Source organism: Lichenostomus cassidix, chromosome 3 (genome assembly GCF_008360975.1).
Source record: "Lichenostomus cassidix isolate B80296 chromosome 3, HeHo_3.0, whole genome shotgun sequence".
Classification (NCBI taxonomy): domain Eukaryota; kingdom Metazoa; phylum Chordata; class Aves; order Passeriformes; family Meliphagidae; genus Lichenostomus; species Lichenostomus cassidix.
In genome coordinates, this window is record NC_139483.1 from 56708327 (window position 1) to 56723235 (window position 14909).

Genomic DNA, 14909 nt, shown 5'->3' on the forward strand with positions numbered 1-14909 from the left:
GGCTACCAGGAGCCAGTTCAATGTGAATATGGTTAAACTTCCTTCCTTCCTTCCTTCCTTCCTTCCTTCCTTCCTTCCTTCCTTCCTTCCTTCCTTCCTTCCTTCCTTCCTTCCTGCCTGCCTTCCTGCCTGCCTTCCTGCCTGCCTTCCTGCCTCCCTGCCTCCCTCCCTCCCTCCCTCCCTCCCTCATCTAGATTCAGGTCATTTCTGGAATAATAGCCTTTTAGGTGTCAGTGTTCCAAGTCCCTCATTTTTCACTGTGATGGGTGGCTTTTGCTGGGAAGGGAAATATGGCTTTAGTAGTATGATATATCTCAGTAGCATTCCTCCAAGGTACAGCAAATGCCTGCAGTGCCTGCTGTGGTTCTTGCCATCCAAAATTGTCTGTTTACGATGCATGTAATTACACAAATAAGGTTGGCAGGTATGGAATATATATTGCTGCACAGTAATCTTAATCCAGATACTAGAATGGGAGAAAGTGAGCTCTGCATTTAATTTTTGGTTCTGCCACAGACCTCCCTCAGATGAGACACATTGTCTACCCTGTGGTTTAATTCCCACCTTTGCAAAATGGAACTAATACTTTCACATCTCTCTGAGATTATATCAGGCACAGTACAAGGCAAGATAATGTCAATTAATTCCAAGAAAACTGGTATGTCTTGTGCATCTGCTGCAATACACAACCACGCAGGGCTGCTAGCTGGAAGCCAACATGGATAATTCAGCCTTGAGGAGCACTATGGAGAGTTATAACAATGTTACAAGTATTCTTTCAGGTCCCTAACTAAACTGGACTAAGGTCAGGAATCTCTGCCTAACATATGTGGTGTCTAAACTTGCCACAGGATTTTTTCTTTTTATGTAAATATATATAGATCAGGAATAAAATTACCAGCTCCCTCAGGGTATGTTGACAATATGATCCTCTAAAGTGATTTCACATCTTTTACATGTAAAACTTCAAAACCAAGAAAAAAAATCACCTGTAATTCAAATCATCCTCTACTTATCTGTGAGTTTCAGGACCAAACTCCTTCAACTAAACAGTAGACACTGCCTGATTCAGGCCACTGATGCTCTGAGTTGCCTTCAGGGTGCTTATTTGTCTCTTCTGCCCAAGGAGGCTACCTTTGGTGACTATGTGCCTAGCTCGAGTACCAGAACTTAAGGAGGGTAAATATATTATGAATGAATATATAAATATTTTTACTCCATTTTGGACGTGTTACCTAGGGCGAAATTAACACTTCTTCCCTTTTCCTCTACTTTAGGCTTATTAATCTACGCTCAGAAATACTGTAATAATCCCACATCTATCTGGGTCCTGAAAGGGACCAAATATCTCCTAAAATTACATATCACTAAACACAAATCACTATAGATAAAGTTCTGTTTAGCATGCATGTTTTGCATCCTTCTGCCCAGGAAGCCTTTTAACACTTCCTGAAAGAAAGCCTCCTATAAATAATAAGGAATATTGAAGCAGTCAATGTAATGGCTAGAGACACGGTGGTATCACTTAGAGGAAAAGCATTGATACCTGGCAGTGTGAGTCTTCCTTTATCAGGCCTCTGTTTTCACATTGTCAAGAATCTAAATTGTTGTTTTGAGTTAGGACCCAGCTGAACTTCTCTCTAGCAAAAATTCCTCTCTTTGACAAATTCTCTCACTGTTTACATCATTTGGTGCCTTATCTCCAAGGTTGTTGGAGGACTCACAGGCTTAAAGAGGTCTTTATTATAAGATAATGAACTGATGATTATGACAATCACGATGATGGGGGTTTTGAATACACACAAAAGACATTGAAATACCATGGTAGCCAACACCTAGTGGAAGTTAGATGAAGAGATAAAGGGAAAAGAGATGACCCCATAGCTAGATTAGTTCAGCTAATGTTTGCATTTTAGCACATGTATTTCATGCAAGAGGTGCAAGGAAACTTGTTCAGATTATGTCCTCAATAGAAAATGCCTAAATGCCCTTCTGCTTTTATCCTTTAAAAACTAAAGTTTTGGAAGAAAAATCTGAGTGCAAGGGTCAGCTGACAGTACATGCTTACACTATTCATTCTGGAGCTCCTCACATATGTCTGCCTTGTGACCAAAGGAAACCAGCAGACCAAACTCATATAATCACTAAGAATCCTCATTTTTCTCATGACTCGTTTTTTTATCACTTTTCCATCATATGTTTTCACCTCCTTTTCCATATTAGCACTATTCAGTTCTGATAAGACCAGATTCTGTGCAGTCACAGCACATTAAAGTTCATAACACCAATAACAAATTTAGGTATCTGTCATCCAGTGCGGTTTTATGAGAACTCTAAACTAGACAGACTACACAGTATTGCAAGGACTTTTACTAGCCTTGGGGTGGCACACTCCCAGATAGGCACACTCAGAGCAAGGCATACAAATACGGTTTTTCTGCAGTCATCCCTCTCTGACTGCTATGGGCTGAAGTACCTGCAACATTTACGCATAAAGTCACAGTGACAACAACTGTGTTAGACTCAAATTCATGTGCTGGGAATAAAATGGAGGTCAGGGCATTGTTTATCAGCTATTTTAACTAGAGGTCAGTTCATCTAAAGAATGCTGTAATTTTCCACTCCTTTCTACAAGGATGGGAATTACTTTTTTCTCAGCACAGCCCTGCATCACTCTGTGATCCTGTGAGTGTAATCCCTTGGCACTAAAGCCTCTTATTGACAATGCAGTAAACCTGCTCTGTAAGCATCAGAAAAGGGAAATAAAAGATGTTCCAAATTTGTGTTTGACAAAATATGACATTGAAATCAATTAGATGTTTCCAGATCAATAGGGGCTTCAGTCAATAAACCTCCTGTCAACACAATGTCTAGCAGACCTGTTGACAGCATTCGAAAGCTTCTCATTTAAAATCTCTGTTGGGGTTGTTATTAAAGCTGTTACTCAGCTCCTTATCTGTTTGCTGCTACTTGTAGACATCATTTGTGGGGGCAGCCTGAAGGTCTTGACTGAAAGTTTTGGCTGTTGCACATGAAACTTAATTACAAGGTCAGAGGCTTGTTTTTTCAGGATTTACAGGAGGAAAATAAAAGCTTCTGAGATTTTGCTTCAGAAGGCAGATGTTGTTAAGGAGTGCCATTGTCTTCTGTAGGTGGGGGATGTGTCATTATTGCAGTCCAAAGCTTGAGTTTCATCTTCATTTAATTAACCAAAGCCAAATACTGCTGAAAATATTTGCAGAATTTGAAGAAGTTTCCTTCCAGAGTCAGCCAAGTAATTCTAGGAACCTGCTGCATCCTAAGGTCTTGATTCAGCAAGATAAGTAAGCAGGAATTCATTTATTCAGCATTGAATTCATTGCCAAACTGAAGTTCAGAAGCTATCAGAGAATGGAATTCCTGTAGGATTGAGGCACTGAATTCCACATTAGACAATGAGGACCTGGACAGAATCAGAAGAGAGCTCACATACTTCAGTTACCATGTAGGCTGCTGGAGCTTCTGACCTTCCTGAAGGGCAAGAGGCAGAAGTTTCTGTGTGCCCTTTAAGCAGTGTCAGGCAGGACTAACAGCTGCCTGTGCACCACAAATGAAGAAGATCTCCAAACAGCAATGCTTTTCTAGGGAGATGAATTTACACAGCTCAGCTACTGTTGAACATGCTTTGAACTGCGTTGAGCAATACGGGCCCACACTAGTGGTGAGCTGCTGTTCATTCTTTAAGAAGATAAATCTATTCACATCCCTCCTGGCTTTCCTTCAGGTATGTCCCAATGTCTGTGTCAGCAGGACCCTGGGGGTGACCTATACCAGTAAGCCAGCATGTTGTGCCTGCTCTGCCCTCTACCTAAGTCACCCATGGTTCCAGCAGAGTCTATGTCTTTCGGCATCTCTCACAGGGCCCTGTTTTAGATGCTGTCGTGGTGAAGAGCTTGATGAGTATCTGTTTACCTGGTGCTACTTTTACATGGAATACAGGTACTTGGCAGAGTCAAATGCTTCACATTAGGTTACAACTCAAGTCAGTTCTCTTCCTTTTTGTAAGTGATCAGCAGTTCCTGGAATTTTCTGAGTTGGTTAAACTCTGGTACTAATAAAGCAGTATCATGCCACTCACAAGTGTGATACAAGACTGTCAGAATGTCAGTATGGGCCCAAGGTCCATGCAGGTCAGTCTGGGTTACTGGGTTATCTGGTCAGTTATCACTATCTAACACTGCATTACTACATGAGAAGGAAAGAACAGGCAACTATTCAGTGATATGTTCTAGCCCATCCCTGGCTTACAGGAATTTGTGGTACAGAGATGTTTCAGGTCAGACATGCTCCCCATGTAGTCAAATCTGGAGTGTTTTTTCCTATTGATTTGTCCATCTGTACTTGAACTCATCCATTCTTTTGGAGTGCGCACGTCCTGGGGCAAAGAGTTCTATAAACTTTTAGTATTCCATCTGTGGAGTCTCCCGTTCCATTTTCAGCATCCACCTTCTTCTTTATTATTACTCATTTTGCTTTGAGAAACTGTTAATTTAGAATTTCAGGACAGTTTGTCAATTTTTAGGCTGTGGTAGAAGAGTAAGACGAGTGTAGAACATCACTGTAATTCTTTGATTCTTGTATCTATTTTTTAGATGTACAGTCCTAACCCACTGTCTACACAAATTCTTAATGCAATTTATTGAGGCATTCACGAAGTCTTATGCTTTCCTATAAGATTTGTCTTTTGAGAAAGGGGATCTTTGGTTACTTGTTCCTTGCTTGTGTTCTCTCATACCGCCCAATTGCTAAGGGGTTTGCTGCTGTCACTGTAGGAAAAAGTTTTAAAATGCAACCTTAGGACACCCCGGGCTTTGGAGAACCCAGTTCTTTACCATAAAACGCTTCATGACTTATAAGTAATATAATAAAGATAATTCGTCCCCTGGATGGAATTCCTCCCTTCCACGTTAAGAACGTCACTGCTACGAGGCACCTCGAGCACGGGGAGGGGGCGAGGGCCCTGCCGGCCGCGGGAGCCGGCAGGTGGGTGCCGGACGGAGGGACATCGGCTTCCCGCGGCGGGGCGCGGCCGGGGTGCGCGGCGCCGGGCCGGGCGGTGGCGGGCGGCGGGCGAGCGGTGCCGCGCGGGCGGGGGGCGCCGCCGGGGCGCTGCCGGCGGAAGGCGCAGGGTGCCAGGTCGGAGCGGGGCGCCGGTCCCGCCCCGGCGCTATCCGGCCGGCGGGGAAGCCCGGCCGGCAGCCGCAGCCCCGAGCCCCCCGCGGGCAGCAGCAGCAGCAGCCCCCGCCCCGCCTCTGCCCGTCCCGTAGGGGAGGGGGCGCAGGATCCGCGCCGTGGGTGCGCGGCCGCTCGCACCGCGCCCTGGCCGGCGGAGCGTGGGCAGCGCAAGCTTCCGTGGGGCAGGGCTGGCCGCGGCCGGCAGGTCAGGGAGGGCCGGAGCTGCCCCCCCGCCCCGCTCCGCCCGTGCGTGTGTTTGTGTGCGCGCTGATTACAGTAATTTTGAGGGTGATGTTGCAACGGGGCAGAGTGTGCGGGGCGGCCCGTGCTGAACTTTATAACGCTCCCGCATGTCAGCCGCCCTCGATATTGCGTCCATAAAGGGGTCAGCGGGAACGCCGGCCGGCCTCGCCGCCCTCGCCGCCTCCCTCCTGCCTGCGGGCCGCCCGGCCAGGAAGGGGAGTTATTCGGGATTGAAGCAGCGGCTGGGAGCGGGAGCCCAGCCACAGCCGCCGCGCCGCCGCGCCAAGCCTGGGATCCCGGCAGGCAGCGAGATGAGGGGCAAAGAGGAGAAGTCGTCTCTGAAAGGTGGGTTCACCGCTCCGCCCTGGCACGAGAACTGTTCTCCGCGGGGAAAAGTACCCATCCAGCAGCGGGGTCCCTGCGCAGCCGTGCGCCAAGGGATACAGCCGGCTGCGTGCGGGGTACAGCCGAGGCAGCGCTTGGCACGAACAGAGGCCAGGTGACTTGGCGAGAGCAGCGGAGCTTTTACAAAAAGACCGACGCAAAGCGGGGGCGAGGGCGCTGGTGTAGCCGGCTGGAGAGGGGGCCCTTGCGGGCGGCGTGGGGAGCCAGCGGGTGTCAGCCTCTGGCAGGCTGTGCAGAACAGCGGGTGGGTTGTGCCGGAGGGCTGGGAGCCGCTCGCCTCTGCCCACAGCGGGCAGGAACGTGCCGGGGGCCATCGTCGTACAGCCTGGAGATGCCAGGGAGGCAAGCAGGCAGAGGAAGGGAACTCAGGTGACCCTCCAAACTGTGCATCTCGAGTGGTTTTTAACAGCAGCACTCTGAAAACAGTACAAAGAGGCAGAGAAAACCGGCTGCGTCTCTTTCAATCTATCAAGCGACTTTTTGAGGAGAGTTTTGAATCCTATGCTTTATTGTGGGACGGGTTTTTTGTTGTTGTTGGTCTTTGTTCTCCAGTTGCATTAATGAGAGCGGTAATTTCTGTGTGCAACTGAGTTATGGAAAGCAGCAAGTGGGAGAACCTAGAGCCCCGCCAGCTGCAGTCCGCATTTCCTTGCTTCTCCCGTCTCCGCTTCCTTCCCTGGCGCCGGCTCCCTTCCACTTCCCCGCATCAGAGCGGCGGGGTCGGGCAAGGGCCCCTTGCTCCGGGAAGGACACCGGAGGCTCGGAGCGGAGCCGGTAGTCACCCCACTTTACTCTTTCCCTATAAGGCCTTGACAGCGCTTTTTTAAGAGATCTGTGCCCAACTCGCAGGGGTCTCTCTCTCTTCTTCTCCGGGTCATCCGTCTTGCTGTTCAGGGTGAGCTGATGCCTTTGACGGCTGCTGTGCTGCGGTGCTTGCCATCACCCCCCCGCGACGCGGAGGATACAGGCAGCTGCCAAGGGATGCCGCCCAGCGGCCGGCAGTGGTTGTGGGGGGAGGCAGTAACAGCGGGTACAGAGAAAAAAATAAAACGTAAAAAGACGGTCTCCCGGCGGGGGGAGGACGGGGGCAAGTTGCAGCTGGAGCCGCTGGCCGCAGCCCAGCGCCCTTCGCTCATACAGCGGGGCGAAACACGCTCATGAATAACACCCCGTCGGGTGGAAAGTTCCAGCCGCCTGTTGGGCGCAGGAGCTCGGCTACCCCGGACGCGCCTGACCCGTGTCAGGGCTGTGAGCGGGGATGCTCCCCGGCGGGGGAGCCTGGCAGGAGGCAGTGGTACCCCTCGCCGTGCCTTCCCGCGCCCCCTTGGGCGAAAGGGCGCCAGCTGCGTAGTTTCACCTTGGGCTTCGTGCATGCACCGGCGCTCCTGATTTGCCCCCGGTGCGCCCGTAAGGAAGCGACTGAGCCATTAAATGCCGGGTACACGGTGTTCCCAAATGACCGTGTACAGTAAAAACAAAATCTGCAAAGCGGGGCTGTTTCCCTTTTTTTTTTTTTTTTTTTTTCCCTCTCCGTTACTGCACTTGTTCAGCCCTCGGTCATCTCCCCAAGTTTTCTAAAAGAAGATTTCTGTGCTCTCTTCCAAGTTCAGAGAACAAATTCTTTTCCCCCCCGTTGTTTCCCTTTTTGGCATTAAAATACTATTTTTTTTTCATTTTCCTATGTCCCAGGCAGGATCAGGGCAGTGCACAGAAGGCACATTTGTTTGTTTTATTGAAAACCGGGCAGGAAATTTTGTTCTTCTGAGTCACTGCGGCTCCTTCAGGCAAACGTCAGCGCCCCTTATCGCCGCTCACCCTGGGCGGTGGGACCGAGAGCGGACGCAGGCTGTGGGGTGCTGGGGGGGACACCCACACTGTCGGAAGTGGTGGTTGTACTAAAGACAGAGAAAGATTTCAACTTCATAGAACCGTAAAATAAGTATGGCCGGATAAAAGAAAAAGGGGTGGTGGTGGGGAGAGAGAGAGAGCCTGGGTTACGGAGTTTGCTGTTAAGGAAAAAAAAAGAAAAGGATTTGATGCGTTTGCCTGTGGATGCTGGGTACGGTGAGGGTGCTTGTGGGGGTGCTCCCCTGAGGGTTGTGTTCAAGGTAGGGCGATGGTAAAGGCAGTGACGATTGCCTTCCCCTCCCACCCTCCATGTCCCCCGAGGCGGCCAGTGGCCGCCCCCCACAGGACGTCGAGGGGGGAGCGATCGTCGCCGCCCCGCCCCGGTCCTGCCCATCACCGCAGCCACTTAAACGCCGTCGGGTGCTTCGGCAAGTCAGTGCGGCGCTGGGAGTTGGTGGTAGCGTGCGCTTGCTATTTTATCCCCTTCTCGCTTCAAAATGACCGTGAAAGCAGCTGAGGCGTCTGGTCCTACCTTGACTTACTCGAAGATGAGGGGCATGGTGGCCATCCTCATCGGTGAGCGGCGTGGGGGCTTCTTCGTAGATTCTCAAGGGGCTGTGATTTTTCTCTCAGGGTGGCTTAACGATTTTGTTTTTCCTTTCCGTGTCCTTTTACTTTATAGCTTTCATGAAGCAGAGGAGAATGGGACTAAACGACTTCATTCAGAAGATAGCCACCAACTCCTATGCATGCAAGCAGTAAGTATGAGACATTTTGGGCCAATTTCAGTCAAAAATATTACTACATATTGCGAGATCTAGTTTAAAAATAATGTTTGTTTACTGTAATGCCTTCTGCCTGACTGTTACGGAAGAGTTAATTTGTCTCATTACTCACTTCGCAACGATCTCTCTGAGCTGGCTCTGGGACAAATAAGTCAGAGGAGATTTCTAGTGAGCCGTCCCTATTTTGTTCTGTACTTACAGTATAAATAAATTCTTTTGTATGATGTAATTTACTGTCCCTAGAAAAATTTTACTCCTTAAATCGAATAGATTGTTTTGGTTGCCTGCTGTAGTCAGCTCAACCAGAACTTCGCTTTTGCGTTACATGCTTGCCCTCTGGCGGAAAGATCTGCCTACTGCTCCTGGTAACTCCTAATCATGTGTGCTCTTATCCTTGCAGCCCTGAAGTTCAGTCTATCTTGAAAATCTCTCAGCCTCAGGAGCCTGAACTTATGAATGCTAATCCTTCTCCTCCGGTAAGTAGATTTTACTCTGTGTGACGTTTTTAGAATATCAATTCGTCCACTAATAGAAGTGTAGCAAAATTAGCATAGTGAGTATTGCGTTAGTTCAGCTTATAGCGCACTAATGTAAACAAGAAAGAGTAATCGGGTTAGACTGAAAATTTCTGTTTCGAACATGAAGGAGAAATTTTTTAAAAATGTTACTTAATGACATTTTATTATGTCTAAAACTTCAAGAGCTTCTAAGTAAGCTATGATTGTTAGACTCTTCTTAGGTAGTACCTATTAGTTTAAGATATCTGTTAGAAATCAAGTTTTAGTGGCAAGAAGAGTGTTAATATTTTTTTTCAAGGTCACTTGATTTATATTTTTAAGAAATAGAATTTGTTGAGACTCTAACTGCTGAACTGTTTTAATAGATGTGGTTTCTGTTTATTTTTCTAGCCCAGTCCTTCACAGCAGATCAATCTTGGCCCATCATCCAACCCACATGCCAAACCATCTGACTTTCATTTCTTAAAAGTGATTGGAAAAGGCAGTTTTGGGAAGGTAAGCTTAACTTTTTGTTTTTCTTTTAATTTATTTACTCTTGAGCTCTTCTATGAAATACCAGAGAGTTGGGTTCGTACTGGCTTTGGTGAATGGTGGTCATTTAAACCAATCCTGAGCACATCCTGTTGCCCAGTGCAGGGACAGAGAGCAGGAATGCTGCATTTGAATGAGTCATAGAAGACCCAGGGAATTCGGTTCACTAGTGCTGTGAAAAATAGATATGCTTTGCTTTTGGAAGAGAAAGAAACTAGACATAATATCTTTAAGCTAGATTAAAATGCTAGTGGTTAGGCATTTTCAGCAAAGGGCTTGTGCATTGAACCAGAAGGATGTGGCAGTGTTCAGCAGTTAACGTAAAGACTTGTTGCTGGTTGTGTTTACAAGTTGTTCTGTATTGCTCAGTTCTGGAATTTTATGCACTTTCAGGTCCTCCTTGCACGGCATAAGGCAGAAGAGCAGTTCTATGCTGTTAAAGTCCTGCAGAAAAAAGCCATCCTGAAGAAGAAGGAGGTAAGCTGTGCTTTACCATGCCATTGCAATTTCCATCAAATACATTTTTACTGCTACTACTAAGCAAGTGTACTAAACATTAGTGATCTCTTATGTTTTCAGGAGAAGCACATTATGTCAGAGCGCAATGTCTTGCTGAAAAATGTGAAACACCCCTTCCTGGTCGGACTTCACTTTTCCTTCCAAACTGCAGACAAATTGTATTTTGTCCTGGACTACATCAATGGTGGAGAGGTAAGCATTAAGAAAATTCAATAGTATTTCCTATCATGTGCGTGGTGGTAGGATAGACATTTTCACCCTTCCTTTTAAATACAAAAAGAGTTGCAAGGGGAAAAGTCATGGGGGAGAAGTTACTAGATTGAATGTTTCTGCCTGCCAAGTTTTGAACTACCAAAGGATCGTTAGGCCATTTCCTGCTATTGTTCTCCCTTGCTATATATGTTGAGTCTAATTAAGTGCATTGTTAACAGGCTTTGGCGCCGTTTACACAACTTTGTTCTCTCTGTCTCCTGTAGTTGTTCTACCATCTCCAGAGGGAGCGTTGCTTCCTGGAGCCGAGAGCCCGATTTTATGCTGCTGAAATTGCCAGTGCACTGGGCTATCTGCACTCCCTGAACATCGTTTATCGGTGAGCAGCCTTGTTCAGTTTGTACAGCAAAAAGCGTGTGCTTTGTTGAATAAGCATTGAAAAGATGGATCTCAGTAGGAGCTCGGAATTGCTTTTAATATTCTGTAAACAGTTGCACCTAAAATATTGTCACTGCACCTCCTCTAATTAACATTTATCTTCTTTTATCTCTTCCTACAGAGACTTGAAGCCAGAGAATATCCTGCTCGATTCACAGGGGCACATTGTCTTGACTGACTTTGGACTCTGCAAAGAAAACATAGAGCACAATGGCACGACCTCCACCTTCTGCGGCACGCCAGAGGTACGGCCAGCCCTCAGCCCCCATTTGCAGAGCAACGGCAAGAGCTGTTCTCATCAGCGAAAACTAACTTCTCCAGTGTGCATGTACAGCTGGTTAGACAAGCAGAGGGCATTATGGGCCTTCTAATACAGGGCTAGCAATAAGGACGTGTGGGACACATTGAGCTTGTTGAGTAGGAGAGAGCAGCTCTCAAGCCATCTGCCTGTTTGTAAAAATCTTTGAGCTTTCCTTTAGCTTAGGTATTGCTGGGATTCAGTAAGCTGCTTTCATTCAAGAACAGTGAGGCTTTCCTGATTGTAAAGATCCCTATGGCTAACATGGCTCTCTTCCTTCTCTTCCACAGTATCTTGCTCCTGAAGTTCTCCACAAGCAGCCCTATGACCGGACTGTGGACTGGTGGTGCCTTGGAGCAGTCCTGTATGAGATGCTTTATGGCTTGGTAAGCAATGAATCCTTCATGACAGATCAAACTAGCTTACTCAGCCTTTCCCCACAAGAAACCTCATGCCCGCCTGTCAGCCTCATTAACTTCTCCTTTCTGTTTCCCACAGCCACCCTTCTACAGCAGGAACACTGCAGAAATGTACGACAATATCTTGAACAAACCCTTGCAGCTGAAGCCAAATATTACCAACTCAGCTAGACATCTCCTGGAAGGCCTCTTGCAGAAGGACAGGACAAAGAGACTTGGCGCCAAGGAGGACTTTGTAAGTGCAAACTGGCCAGTGCAGTAGGATGACTAGGCTGTACTGTTTACATTAGCTTGGGTCTGAATTAATCTATTTTTCTCTCTCTAACAGATGGAGATTAAGAATCACATCTTCTTCTCCCCAATTAACTGGGATGATCTCATTAATAAGAAGATTACACCCCCTTTTAACCCAAATGTGGTACGTATCTCTTCTAATTATAGTGCATGGAGACTGTCTTTTTACCTCTTGTCTTTGTGGGGTGCCCAGGAGCCAGGGACAAGTGGCTGGATGGCTGTGTTCGGGGAATGCAACTTTCCTTCCCCTGTCTGTCCAAACAAAGTTAAAAATAGGTGGTAATTGACTTTTTGCTCACGGTTCATTTAAATTTAGCTGATTTTTTGTTGTCTCACATGCTTCATTTGCATGGCAATTTAAAAATAATCCCCAGCCTTCCCATTTTACCAAAGGGGAAGTTAAAGTATAGGGAGCAAGTAGCTTCCCTGGGGCAGAGTTACATTTGTCTTGTCAGACACTGACATGTAAAGAGAGGGATCAGGTTGTGGAGGTTGTTCTCCATCATTTCCTGAGCATTTTATGAGTTCCATTTAATAACTAGGAGATCAAAGTCCTCCCTTGCAAACTGCTGTGTGTGGCAGAGAGGCATGTTTGTGTTTAGCTTCTGTTGCATGAGCTTAGGAGTGTAGCACACTGAATTGAATCATCTTGTTTTTAGTGAGACAGTGTGCAGCAGGATACAAAAAAAGGTCAATTGAAACTGTCAAAGCCTGCTAAACAGTGGGCCTGAGGTGATAACACTGTGAGTGTCCATACAAGGGTGCTTGTCTCCATATTGAATTGAACTGCATGCTCACAAAATGTTTGGGTCTAAATTACTTTTCTGCCCTTTCCACAGAGCGGCCCCAGTGACCTGCGACACTTTGATCCGGAGTTCACAGATGAGCCAGTCCCAAACTCCATCGGCCAGTCCCCAGACAGCATCCTCATCACCGCCAGCGTCAAAGAAGCCGCTGAGGCTTTTTTGGGCTTCTCGTATGCCCCACCTGTGGACTCTTTCTTGTGAACGTTTTTCTTTTATTCTTTTTTAAATAATAATAACAATTATTATTTTTATTTTTTGTTTGGCCTTCTGGTGGAACTGCCAGTTGACCAGTCACCTTGAAAGAGAATTTGCACATTTCCACCATGGCAGCTTTGCAGCCTTAATTTCAACTACACTGTTTGCTGGAAGCTTTTTTGAAGAGCACATCACTCTCTAAATGAGCTTTACAGGCTTTTCATTTCCATTTGTTCTTCCCCCAAAGTGGTGCTGTCTCCTTGGGAAAGAAAAAACAGAGTGACTGCTGCCATAGACTGCTACGGCAGATCGTAGGAGTAAGAACAAGCTGTTTTGTAATCATGCTCGAAAAGCCTTGCCTGAAGATCTATTTGAACGTGATAAGGATTTTATGAAATGTGCCTTTTTTTCTGATGAGATCTTGTGAGCTCCAAAGCTTTCCCTGTTGCAGAGTGTGTTTCTCAGTTCATTTATGTGGGTTTACTATGTGAACAAATGGTATGTGTGTGGTCTGCGTACTACAGATGGACTTAGTTTAAAGCATCAGTGTGACACTTGCAGGATACCACAATGTGGGGCATTGTTTGTTTCTTCCATATTTGGAAGATAAATTAAGTGTAATTTTGAAATTTCTTTTGTAAATCTATACAGTCAACTAAAATTATTGAAATGGGCTCACAATTACTTGTATCCAAATGCTTGAAGAAAGCATTGCTGCTATGAAAAAAGATTTCTATTTTTAGAAAGGGTTTTTATGGACCAAAATGCCCCAGCTGCAGTCGGTCAAAGCTGTTGGTTTCTTTTTTTTTTCCTTTTTTTTTCTGTTGGTTTTTTTTTCCTCTTTTAGTTTAAAAGATATCATCTGTAAAATGGGCATTATTTATGGTCTTGGGGTCTGAGGGATTTTCATTCCTGATTGTATGTATTGTAAAAAAGATCTGTACATTCAGTTGTAACTCTAGATGTATATTTAAACTTACAGACTTACTTGTAATGTATACCATCATTGTAATGTAATATAATTAACATGGTTATATGTATCATATTTTTTGTGACCAGACCCATTGGTTTGCAGTAAAATCCTGAAAAATACTTCCATAAACTCTTGTCTTATTTTAAAACAAAGATTTAAAAAAAAAATTAAAAATAAATCCAAGCTGCCAATCAGCCAAGATAATTTTGCTTAGGTGTGTGATGGTTATTCCATCAAACTGCACCCATAGAAGTCTTACCATGGACACAACTTGGCAAAGTACATGGATACAACTTAGTCTTCCAACTGTGGGTGTTAAGATTGGTTGTGTATCAATGTGGGTGTTTTTTTGTGGTACAAATGCTCCCACTTCCCCAAAATGAGTTTCTCTGCCTCTAGCAAAGTGAAGGTACTGCTCTCTAGTGTGGACAATGCACAACTACACTTGAATTACATCCTCAGGTAACAAAGTCAGCAGCTGTTTTAGCACTGTGCTGGAGACATACACTAGAGGCAGGTTTTCACGAGGCTGATGGAAACGGTCACTATTTGGAGTCCATCCTGGAGCATCAAACCTTGCTGCTGTCATGTGGGGCAGTGGAATGCACCCCGAGTTTGCCAGCGTTCCAATATCTATTCAGGAGCTGGGTTTCACTCAATGAGCATATGCTTGCAGATGGGGTAAAACAGACTATTCATCTAAAACTGAGCTGTATAATAGTTCTTCATTGCTGAGGATCACTACCAGATGGCCTGCAAGAGGGACTTTTGGCCAAGAAGTAAGATAACCACTTCTGGGGTGATCCTATTCAGTTTCTTTTGTGTGGTGATAGATGGCTTTCTTCTCTGAGGAACTGAGCATCTGCACCTTATTTACAGCTCCTGTTATCTACGGGGTACTGCAGTTGGTGGTCTTAGCAATTTGGAGAATCAAGATGAGCAGTTGCTGAGAAAAGTTGGACAGCTAAATGTTGCTCAGGCTGCTGTGATAACAGCAGTGTAAGCAAATTTCTAATACGGGTGGTATTTCTGTTCATTACATTTCTGAGATAAAAGCCTGCAGTAATTTTCCGTCTTTTATTATCCATTGGATGTGGGAACAGAAAAACGTGTATGGCTTCAGCTATAAACTGTTTTTGGGAGACCACACTCAGAGCTGAAAATGCTAATCTATAGCAGCCAAGAAACCTTTCAAATCCCGTTATCTGAAAGA

General features: G+C 45.8%; 1 protein-coding gene across 3 annotated transcripts in view; it reads left to right on the forward strand.

Annotated features, from left to right (window-relative positions):
• SGK1 (serum/glucocorticoid regulated kinase 1) overlaps positions 1 to 13815 on the forward strand; it is a 69526-nt gene extending 55711 nt beyond the window's left edge. The window contains exons 1-12 of one of the 3 annotated variants that reach the window (XM_085055894.1): positions 5428 to 5802; positions 8393 to 8468; positions 8896 to 8971; positions 9404 to 9508; positions 9938 to 10021; positions 10124 to 10255; positions 10540 to 10652; positions 10833 to 10956; positions 11300 to 11395; positions 11508 to 11663; positions 11757 to 11846; positions 12562 to 13815. In XM_085055894.1, coding sequence (XP_084912020.1) covers positions 5565 to 5802; positions 8393 to 8468; positions 8896 to 8971; positions 9404 to 9508; positions 9938 to 10021; positions 10124 to 10255; positions 10540 to 10652; positions 10833 to 10956; positions 11300 to 11395; positions 11508 to 11663; positions 11757 to 11846; positions 12562 to 12729 — 1458 coding nt within the window. In that variant the 5' untranslated portion in view covers positions 5428 to 5564 and the 3' untranslated portion in view covers positions 12730 to 13815. Of the gene's footprint in view, positions 1 to 5427; positions 5803 to 7840; positions 8287 to 8392; positions 8469 to 8895; positions 8972 to 9403; positions 9509 to 9937; positions 10022 to 10123; positions 10256 to 10539; positions 10653 to 10832; positions 10957 to 11299; positions 11396 to 11507; positions 11664 to 11756; positions 11847 to 12561 lie in introns of those variants that run through there. The other 2 variants (XM_085055895.1, XM_085055896.1) reach the window with 2 other exon arrangements.
• Positions 13816 to 14909: the final 1094 nt, after the last annotated feature.